General features: G+C 48.9%; 1 protein-coding gene across 5 annotated transcripts in view; it reads right to left on the reverse strand.

The window, feature by feature from the left end:
- The window catches only part of LOC140502815 (uncharacterized), a 34,281-nt gene extending 32,327 nt beyond the window's left edge, over window positions 1-1,954 (reverse strand). For 2 of the 5 annotated variants that reach the window (XM_072606825.1, XM_072606826.1), the window contains exons 1-2: window positions 1,828-1,954; window positions 445-542 (exon numbers count right to left, since the gene is read on the reverse strand). In XM_072606825.1, the coding sequence (XP_072462926.1) occupies window positions 445-480 (36 nt within the window). In that variant the 5' untranslated portion in view covers window positions 481-542; window positions 1,828-1,954. Of the gene's footprint in view, window positions 1-444; window positions 545-1,827 lie in introns of those variants that run through there. The other 3 variants (XM_072606828.1, XM_072606827.1, XM_072606829.1) reach the window with 2 other exon arrangements.
- Window positions 1,955-11,321: the final 9,367 nt, after the last annotated feature.

Genomic DNA, 11,321 nt, shown 5'->3' on the forward strand with positions numbered 1-11,321 from the left:
ACATCTCAAGCAACCCATTTGTCTTATCTGAAAACTGGTCCCATACGGATCAATCTGTTATTATTTCCATGTTGAATACAGACACTTGGGGGAAGTGGGACACCTCCTTTCCTGATTTTAGGGAATTACACTGGTTGACTCTATCTTTCCCAACTTGGAAAGTCCCTAATATTTCCTCCAATTAGAAATCAGATTACCTGATTGTTTCTTAAAATGTGCTCTGTATACTGGTTATCAGGACAGTACAGCTTATTTTGCACCCTGCATCAAAGTAAGTTCTAAACCAGACCTAAATGCTGTTCAGAATGAGTGAATCCCTAGATGGATTAGTGAGAGATACAAGTCAGTTGGAAAGGATTTTTTATTGAGTCATCACACAGACCCCTGTGTTGGAAGATATAAATCTACTTTTAGAACTTTAATAAAGTGGAAACTCTCACTCACCTGAGGGACTGTGGCTATGAGGAGCACAGGGGCCATGGCCTCCTCCTAGTCTACAAGGTTCCCTCCTCTCCTGGAAGAGCAGTCCTCAAATGGCAGACCTGGGGAGTAATGGGAAGCCTGAGTGTGCCAGTGCCTTACTCGCACCACAAACCACAGTGCACACATGGAGGTCGGAGGAAACCCAAACCCATTGTTGAAACTCAATAAACAGTAAGTGTCTTGTATGGGCAAGGCAGAACCAGAGGCATACATACCAAAGAACAGTCCCTGACCTCCTAGTTACAGCGGGGGTCACCCTCATGTAAAGAGACCAGCAAAGATCAGCTGGACAGGACACAGCACTAAGAAGAGGGAAGTGGAATCAGCCGCAGACTGACCCTTGAGAGCTGAGGGTTTGGAGAGGCTGAGGCAGGAAGGGAGGAAATTCCAAGAACTAAGGATCCAATTTTGTGAACTCAGAGAGGCAGCCAGTGGTCCAACCTAGCTGCCAGCGACAGTCACAGGCAGGAGAGCGGTGAAGACCGGGGTTGCATGGGGGACTGGAGAGCGCCCTTGCAGAGCCCTGAATGCCCCAGGAGAGCTTGTCGTTGACCCCACCCTGGGAAGCCACTGAAGAGGTTTTGAACAAGCGGGTGACGTGGCCATAAGTAGTAGGATGTAGGCTTAGGGCTGGGGCTCTGAGCTGTCTTGTGGCTATCAATTAAAAAGGCTACACTCAGTTAGGAGTCAGAGAGGTGTAAGGGCTCCCCCCACCCAGCCGAGTTCAAGGATCCCCGAAATCTCTCCTGAGACTCCCTTGGGGATCCGTGCACCGGGGAAGAACTCTTGGTTTGGGGGGAAGAAGGGTGGGCATGGTGGAGGGCGCAGGAGTCCAGCCCACAGTAAGTAGGGCAGCCTGGACACGGTGCAGACCACGGGGAAGGGCCCAGAGCGAAGCCAAGCCTCGGAGGGAGGGCCCAGCAGCCCGGGCTCCCGCAGGCTCCCCAGCTGGACTAGGCTGCTCCTGGAGGGGCCTAGACACCACGGCCCCGGGCGTCAAGGTCCAAGCCACAGAGCCCCCACCCAGCACGTGGGAGAAGGCGGCTCAGGAGCGGCCCTCGTGATTGGCTCAGAACGAGGAGTCCAGGGCCACGCCCGTCTGTCTGCCTCGGATTGGGTTAGAGTTCTGCTAGCCCCGCCTCCTCTCAAACCGCCCAATGCAGACGGCTCTGTTGGGAGGCGTGGCCAAGGGCAGGGGAGCACTGAGGGTCTTTGCGCAAGCGTGCTGGCTGGACCGGCCCCCTCCCAGAGCACGGACACAAGGGAAAGAGGGAAGGACGTTCATTCTGGGGCAGGAGGCCACAGCTCGGAAACAAAGCTGGGCGGGGAGTCATTCCAACCAACCTCTGGCCAGGCCGGCCCTGCTTCACCTCAGACGCAACAATCAGGTTCCGGCTCTGGCTCGCCACGGTCCAAAGACTGCCTGAGGGACTTGACTTCCGGGAGGAGAGGCCGGCCGAGAAGAAACGGAAGTGATGTACCCGCCGCTATCAGCAAGGCCTTCTGGGAAGTGTAGTGCCGCCTTCAGAAGGGTTGGCGCGCATGCGTAATGGGCCTCCGTGGCTAACCTGGGACTGCCCTGGTCCGCCTTAACCTGTGTCTAAGTGGTGGTTGTGAAGGTTCCCTGGGAGCCGGGGCCTGGCCTTCCACAGTGTTTCAGTCCGGAGGCTCCCCGCGGGTTTCCTGGTGACACCCCATAGGATTCACCTTCGCCCTGAGTGGCTCCAGCACCCCTGGACCCCCACCACCCCACCCCGGCTGGGGCATCCCCCGACCCCCTTGGAAGCCAGCATCCCTGGGGCGCTAAGCGCCCAGGCCCGGAGCTCCAGTGACTTACCCAGGGGCACTCAGCTAGGAAGCATCAGAGACTGAAGCCAGGCCTTGCCAAACCCAGGCCCAGCGCCCTATCCGCTGCACCACCCTGCTGACAGCGTGCACGTGTGCAAAGGTGGTGCCCTGGCAGTGATGGACTAGACCAAAGTCTCCCACAACGTGGGGTCTGACAGCCTAGGAGCGGGGCGGGGAAGGGGCTGGTTCCTCCCTGTGCCATCAGCCAGCAGGACATCAGTAGCTGCCTGCTCTGTGCAGGCCTTAGGAGGCACAAAGACCTCCCCAAAGCCCCTGCATTGGAGATGCTGCCACTCTGCAGGAAAGAAGGGCAACAGTGACCCTCACTAGGCCAACGTCACTGACGAGCAGAAAGGAAATGCCCCAGTCCTCTGGCACCAGTGCGATATGCACAGTGCCTACAATATTGGGCATAATTCTGAATTGTGAAATATCACAACCCCACCACATGGGAGGCAGAACCAAAACATTTATTCAGACTCCAGGAAGCCGAATCCATCGCTGCAACAAAAATCAATACACAATAACAACGCAGAGGACACCGCCACCTCAAGCCTTCCCCCTGCTAGGCTTCCCATACACCAGCTCCATGAAACAAATCACAAGCAGAATCCCTTAAGCAAAATGTTCTTCTCACACTCACAGCCAGCTGCTGGCTTGCTGCATCCTTTCTAGCTCTGACTGCTCTCCTGACCAGATTTCCTCTGAGCTCTGCTGTAGCTCTGTCTCTTCCTGTTCCACCCTTCCTGCTCTGCCAACAACACTCCCACCACAGGCTCCATGTGACTTAAGCAGGTCGCATGGGCCTATTAATGTATAGGAAAGGTCTATCCTTAAGCAAAAATATGTTAACAATACACCTTAAACTGCCCAAGAGCAGATGCTAATTCTTCCCCTCCTGCTCTCCCCACAATTCCCACTCTGGGAAGATCCCCACACTCACTGAGGGGAAGTAAAGGAGGATAGCCAGTGAGCCTGCAATGTTACCAACACATGAATCAATCAGTGTTTATTAAGCACCTGCTGTGTGCCAGGCACTGTGCTAAGTCCTGGGGATGCAAAAAGAGGCAAAAGACAGTCGCTGCCCTCAAGGAGCTTATGATCTAATGGGGTGATATGAAAGTAGTTGCATTGGTAATGTGTAAATATCACCTTATTACAATATTATGTGTGATATCTGTAATTTATCAATAATTAGGTATTTACAAGATAAATAACAATATATGAAAAGGAGTCTAAGAGGGGAAAGCACCTGGGGCAGCCAGGAAAGGTTCCAACAGAAGGCAGGTTTGAGCTGTCTTACAAGAAACCAGGAAATTCGAAGAGTAGACGGGAGGGAGGGAGCACAATATTCACAACAGCAGGCACCAAGGAGGCCAGTGTAGCTAGTAAAGAGTGTATGGAGGGGATTAAAATGTAAGGAGGCCAGAGAAGGAAGGAGACAGCAAGCCAGAGAACTTCTATTTGATTCTGGAGGCAATAATTTGCTATCAGAACTCATTGAGCAGTGGGCAGTATTGCCAGGAATACACTTTAGCAGAAATGTACCTTGGCAGCTGAGTGGAGAATGGATTGGAAGAGGGAGATGCTTGAGTCAGGGATACCAATGAGGCTGTTGCCACAATCCAGATAAAAGGTGATGAAGATTTGAGTTATGGTGGTGCTATAAAAAGAAAAGAAAGGGATATACACAAATTATATTATGAAAAGAGCAACAAGATTTGACCACGGATTGGAAAAAAGGGGTGAATGTGAATGAGTGGAGGATGATGCTGAGGTTGCAGGCCTCAATGACTCTCAGCTCCCATATCTAATCTGTCTCTTTTGCCTTCACAACATCTCTTGAATACAGCTACCTCCCCACCCCCACCTTCTCTCCCCTAATGCTTGGTACAAGGCCTTACTACCTTATGCTTGGACTATCACAATAGTTTGTTGGTGAGTGTCTGCCACAAGCTTCTGCCCACTCCAACCCAGCCTTCATCCAGATGCCAAAGTGATTTTCACCATTTCACTCCCCTATTCAATAAAATCTAGTGGCTCCCTGTCACTTCAATAATCAAATATAACATCCCGAGTTTGGCATTTAAACCCCTTCATAACCTAAGCCACACTACCTTTCCAGTCTCCTTATACTTTACACCTCTCCCCACCACATACTGTTTGAACCAATGACAGTGAGCTCCTTGCTAGTCCATAAAAATGACACTGTCTCTTAGCTCTTACTGTCTTACTTCCTGTCTATCACCCATGCCTGAAATGTTCTTGACCTTCATCTTTGCCTCCTGGCTTCCCTGTTTCATTCAAGTTCCAACTAAATTTCCACCTTCTACAAGAAGCCTTTTCCAAAGTCTTCATTTTGGTCCCATATCTTATCCGTTCTGTGTGAAGTTTCTTGATATGTGTCTGTGATCTTCCTCATCAGACCATGAGCTCTTTCAGGGCAAAGACTCTCTTTTGCCTCATTGGGTATCCCTGACACTCTACATGGTGCCCAGCACCCAGTGCATATTCAGGAAATACTGATTGACTGGCAGGATGGTGGTGCTAAAAACAGGAATAGGGCAGTGCAGTAGAGGAGAGGGTTTGGGTTCTCTTTTGAACATGTTTCAGATGCTCATATAACATTTAGTTCAAGGTCCTTTGACTAAATCTGAACTTCACAGAAGAAATTCTCTCAATAAAGGGATTTGTTCTGTAAAACTTGGACTCAGTCAAAAGGTCACACCCAAGGACCTAGAAGACTGCATGTGGCCTTGAGGCTGCAGTTTCCCTGCCCCTGGACTAAACACACACACACACACACACACACACACACACACACACACACACACACACACACACCATATACACATGTCCTAAAGCACATTGGTATGGGATTGATGGAGATCAATGCCCTGCACCTGTGGCAGGGTTGGAGAAGAGTTTGGTGAGAGCAGAGGAGACAAGGGGTTTGTCTACCTTTTCATGATCAAGAGGTCTCTTCAGATCATCTTCAGTCTTTTTTAGCCTTTGGGCTCTTCTGGCTTCCAGCTTCAAGAGAGAAAATGCAAGATGCCAACCAAGAAACCAACATGAAAGGAACAGTCTTTATTGCATCACTATGCCAGCTTGTTGCTGTTACTGGAGACTTTGGAAAGCTTCTCTTTGGATGTGATCTCTCTCTCTCTCTCTCTCTCTCTCTCTCTCTCTCTCTCTCTCTCTCTCTTTCTCTCTGTCTCTCTGTCTCTCTGTCTCTGCCTCTCTCTCTCTCTCTTTTTCTGTCTCCCTCTCTCCCCATTTGAGTTACTTCATTCCCAATGGGAGAGTTCCTTCACTGTGTGTATTCTCTTATGTGTATTTTCTCTGATTTCTATTTGATATGGACTTGGAGATATAGGTTTCTTTGACAGCTGCTGTGTGTTCACCATGGAGTTCCCTTTATGGGAAGGGAGGCAAGCCTTGGATGTAATGCTTGGGGTCCCGCTTTCCCCACTGATGAAACAGTGATGAAAAGTTATATTGAACATGAATACTACATCCCTTAGACTAACAACAGTTAAGGGAGCATGGATAGAATTCTAGGCTGGTAGCCCTTCTCTCTGAGAAGAGTAGAGGAGCCAAACGTAGCCCAACCCTCCTGCTTGCCCTTCTGACAGATATTAAAGCCTCCCTTAGAAAAGGTTGTGGGAGACAAAGCTAGAGGTGTCTATTCTACCTCTCTTCAAGTCACACAATGACACCTTCATTCCACATGTGGGGAATAGGCCTTGCTAGAGATAGATCTGACAATTCTTGACATAGAGATGATAGCTGTACTTGGAGAGCACGTGAGGCACTACAGAGGGAGAAGAGAAGAGGGCTCAGGACCAAGCATTGGAGTGCCTCCAAGGTTAATGGGACTAATTGGTAAAAAGATACCGAGGAGTACTTTAGACTAGATTGTCATGAAGATCTAAATTAGATTTTTATGAAGGTCAAGATTGTTAAGAAAGTTTAGACTACATTGTTAAGATCTAAACTAGATGGTGCAAACTAGATTATTACAAAAGTCACTTTCATCCTTAACATTATTTGATGTTCCTTTTTTTATTTTGGTCAAAATATTTTTTTTCTGTTGAGCTGAACATTACCTCACCATAGTTTCTACACATCATTCCCCATCCTGTGTTTCAGAACTTCATTGAATGAACTGAATGTGCTTCAATTTAGAGTTAACTCCTTGGTCTGAGGCCCAGTGTCCCCAACTGAAGGAAAGAAAAAGTGTAAATGCCCTTTTCCTTGGATGAGTAAGCTTTTCTGTACATTTTACTTTCCGCAATATTTTGGCTCTTAGGAGTTATATATATACATATATATATATATATATATGTATATATGTATACATATATATATATATGTATGTATGTATTTTTTTCACTTGAAAGCAGTTCTTAAGATTTCTAAAAGTTCTTTGAATCCACCAGGCTTATCCTTTTATATAGGCCAATAATATTACATTAGGTGAATATGCCAAAACTGATGCAGATAATGCACAATTGATGGAAAATGAACAATTACTGGTTTCCACAGACCAATATGAGCAAAGTAACTTTTTTTTTTTTCAGGAAAACTCTTCATCTGAATATCACACCTGGGAGAGACATGAGAGTGTGATCACTGGGTCTAATAAGAGGAAGTTATGTGGAGCTCCTACACCACAGAATTCCACTTGGCTTTCCAAAAAATAAAAATAATTCAAATTTCCACCCACAGTGGGGCAGTGTTCCTGCATTCTGAAAATATCAACAGAATTTGATCATTTCTGTCTGTCCCCACTAAGTGACTAGTATAGAAGGAGCCAAGATCCAAAGAAACTAGAGGAGTGGGGAGAAATTATAGCCATAAGATCTGTGCCTGAGAAAAGAGTTCATGACTAAAAAGTCATGGAGAGGATCACAAATGTGTCCATTTTCAAGGGGTTCACAGATGAATGATCAGCTGACGACTGGGCGTGGACACTCACTGTAATGGTAATTTAAAATGGGGAGATCTTTCTCATTCATTAATAGGCCCTGTGACCTGCCTGGGTCAAAAGAGTCTGAGACACATGGAGCCTGCGGTGGGAGAAGTTTGCTGAATGGGTGGAACAGGAAGAGGCAGAGCTAGAGCAGGGCTAAGAGGAAGCTAGTCTTGAGAGCAGTCAGAGCTAGGAAGGAGGCAGGCTGCTGGCCAGTGTGAGTGAAAGAACGTGCTTGTGATTTGTTTAATGCACCTGGTTTGTGGAAAGCCTGGCAGAGAGAAGGCTTAGGGGTGGTGTCCTTTTCTGCGTTGTTATTGTGAATAGATTTTTGTTACTTGATGGATTTGGCTTTCTGGTGTCTGAATAAACGTTTTGGTTCTGCCTTCCAAGCGCGGAGCCAGCGGTATTTTGTGATTCAGAATTGCCTGGGGACACTCATGGCCACCGCAGGCCCCGTGAGTATCAGGCTGGTGCTACACTCACACAAGGGATACTATCCATTGGGGCGGGGCTACGGAGCGGAGGCACCTCTAATTGGCTCAAAGTTCCAGGCGCCTCTAATGTGATGGGAGGGAGCGAGTTCCCCAAGCCCTTATTCCAGCCAACCAAGAAGAAGGGACGTGGCCCAGGAACGTCCCGCCCCCACGAGCTAGCCAATGAGCGCCCTCGCTGAGGGACAAACCGCGCAGACGCGGAAGTCGCCTCTTCCTCCTGGTCAGTTTCCCAGCATGGCAGAGGCAGGAGGTTCTCGGGCCTGCGGGGTCAGCGCAGCTTGTCCTGGATACCCGGCGAGGAGAAGGGAGGGGGCGGCAGGGGAGCCCGGGGAGAACGGGCGCCCGGGACCCCCGGCCCCGCCTCCCCTCGCCTCAGTTGGTTCGTCTCTGAAATGGGGCGAAGGCGCCTGGACCTTTGGGAGGGCCAATGGGGGGGCGGGGTCAGCGAGGCGTCAACCCCCCCCTTTCCTCTTCCCCCCTCCCCTCGCCTTCTCTTTATCTCCCCTTTACATCCTCCCCCTCCCCGCTCCCCAGCTCCTCTTCCACTCTCACCCCTCCCTTCCCTACCCCATCACGTCCCCCCTTCTTGCCCCCCAAATCCCCTACACTGACATGGATGACCTTGGACTCCCACTCTTCTCCCCGCTGCATTTCTACAGTTGCGGTCCCCAGGGAAAAGAGCTTCAAGCCCCCCTCCTCCAGCCCGGGGCTCCTCCTTATCATGCCCTCAGGTGTCACTGACCCCTCTCACATGCCCTGGCATTTCTGGGAGGAGGGCATGGTCTGGGCTTTTCTGTTGGCATCTCTGGCACTTCGAATGGAGTGTGACATACAGGAGTTACTTGACCCAAGTCCAGACCAGCTGCTTCTGGTGTCACTTTGAGGAGGGAGGACTGTGGGCATTTCCAAGGCAGAGGCAGGGCTGGGAGGGGGGAAGGGACCACCCCTCTCATGGCTCCTTTTCCTTTCTAGCTCAGCCTTGGGGGACCCTAGCAGCCTGGGTGCAGGGCAGAGCAGGGAGCAGGAAGGAGTGGAGAATGGGCCCCAAGTTCCTCACCAGCAGTCCCCCCCCCAGGTAAGCAGCATCATCCTCTCCCCTGACATGGTGTCTCAGGTCACAGTGTAGACAGGTCCTTGCTCCAATGCTCTCTGTCCCCAGACACCTGGGGCTGCTCAGCCATTCAGTCACCAGATCACAGTGGATCTAGCTTGATTCTGTGCCAGGTTCAAAGATAAAATCTCCCATTTGGCATTTCAGGCTTTGCACAAACAGCCCTTCCTACCTTTCCCATGCCTTAGTGAGGTAAACTCCTCCATGGTTCCTGTGGCCCAGCCAGACTGGCCTATTTTCTGTTCGTCATACATGACCTCCCCCACCCCCATCTCTCCTCTCTGCCTTTGCTTCTTAGCCCTGCCTGGAATGCTTTTGTCCCCTCACCTTCCCCCTCTTGCAGGCACTGACTTAGTCTGTCAATATTCAGCTCAAGCCCTGACTTTTATAGGATCCCACTCCTGGTCCCCTCAGCTACTGGGGCCTTGCTGTCCCTGTCATGACTGTTTCTGCTATGTTGTCTTCCCCATTGGAATGTGAGCTCGTTGAGCTCAGGGACTGCTTTTGCCTTTGTATCCCCAGGGCTCAGCACAGAGTCTATAACAGGGAAGACACTCCATAAATGCTTATGAGACAGTGACAGTTCTTCTGTTACATGACTCAGAATCTAGTACAGCCTGAGGCATGTAGTAAATGCTCCTCAAGATTTTGCTTTGAACATTCTGAAACCTGACTAATGGTAAGAATCAGTCCTTCTCATTCCTGCTCCTTTCACCTCCCCTCCCACGTCCATCTGGGGTATGGTCCCTGGCTAAACACAGATTTATTTGTTTCAGGAATCAGTGACATTCAAAGATGTGGCTGTGGACTTCACCTGGGAGGAGTGGGGCTACCTGGACACTTCCCAGAAGGAGCTTTACTGGGAGGTGATGCTGGAGAACTACAGGAACCTGGTCAGCCTGGGTAAGAAGGCTCCTGTGGGAACTAGAGATCTGCCCTTGAAACATTTTTTGCTTCCTTCTGCTAGGGCTCAGTCTGTTATTCAACACAGGTCCTTTGTTTGTAAGAAAATAAGCATTCTTTATTTCCATTAAAACCGAGAGACAGGAATCTTGTGCCCTCCTGGTCCCAGCTGAAGGGCTCCTGCTCTGTATGTCTGCAAACTGGCTGCTTCATTGTGTGACCCCACTCCAACTCTGTTCATGCTGGGGAGGCTTTCTCAAATCCCAAGGCATGAAAAGTCCCAGATACCTTAGTACTGAATGGACCAAAGGAACTCATTGTCTTTCTGAACCCAACTCCATCCTTTGTCCCACTCCTATATCTTCCCAGGAAAGCAAACCAGATGACCCTTCACATGTTTTCAACATGCTTATCCACAGCTCCCAGACTCCCTTGTTCTTCCTCACTTCCTCACTTCCTCACCTCACAAGGTCTGTGGGACCTTGGCTGTGAGGTGACCATGCCTGTCCATCACTTTTCCATTTCCCCTCACTAGGCCTTGCAAATTCCAACATGGATGTGATCTCTCAGCTGGAGTTGGGGGAAGCCCATGAGATTCCAAAGGATAGTGTCCGGAAAATCCACTGGCCAGGTAAGTGTGTGTGTGAGTGCCCAGTCGTCAGCTGATCATTCATCTGTGAAGCCCCTGAAAATGGGCATATTTGTGACCTTCTCGAAGACTTTTCTGGTCCTGAACTCCCCTCCCAGACATAGATCTTACAGCTAATCTCTCCCTGCTCCTCTAGTTTCTTTAGATGTTTTCTCCTTTCATACCAGTCACTTAATGGGGATAGATAGAAATGATCAGATTCTGTTGGTGCTTTTAGAACACAGAAACACTGCTCCACTGTGGGTGGAACTTTGAATTGTTTTTATCTTTTTGGGAAGTCAAGTGGAATTCTGTGGTGTAGGAGCTCCACAGTGATCACACTCTCATGACTCTCCCAGTTATGATATTCAGATGAAGAATTTTCCTGGAAGAAAAAAATCTGTAAGCTATTTTATTCATATTGGTTTATGGGAGCCAGCAGCGGTTCATATTTCAATTAATTGTGTGTTATCTGCATCAGTTTTGGCATATTCACCTAATACAGTGTTACTGGGCTATACGGAAGGATGAGACTGGTGAATTCAAAGAAATTTTAGAAATCTTAAATTGATTTCAGTTCAAGTGAAAAAAAAATACATGCATTGCTTATAACAGCCAAAATATTGAGGAAAGTGAAGTGTACAAAAAAACTTACTCATCCAAGGTAAAGGGCATTTACACTTTTTCTTTCCCTCCAATGGGGACGCTGGGCCTCAAACCAAGGAGTTAACTCCAAAATTGAGTGTTTCTATGGAAGACATCCCAGCAAAGGTCCTTGTGGAATGACCCATGCATCTCCAAAATAGGGAGAGACTGGGAGTTTTATGGTAGGTTAAAGAAGGGAAAACATTCTAGAGAAGGAAAAGTAATCCA

This window comes from Notamacropus eugenii, chromosome 4, assembly GCF_028372415.1.
Source record: "Notamacropus eugenii isolate mMacEug1 chromosome 4, mMacEug1.pri_v2, whole genome shotgun sequence".
Lineage (NCBI taxonomy): Eukaryota > Metazoa > Chordata > Mammalia > Diprotodontia > Macropodidae > Notamacropus > Notamacropus eugenii.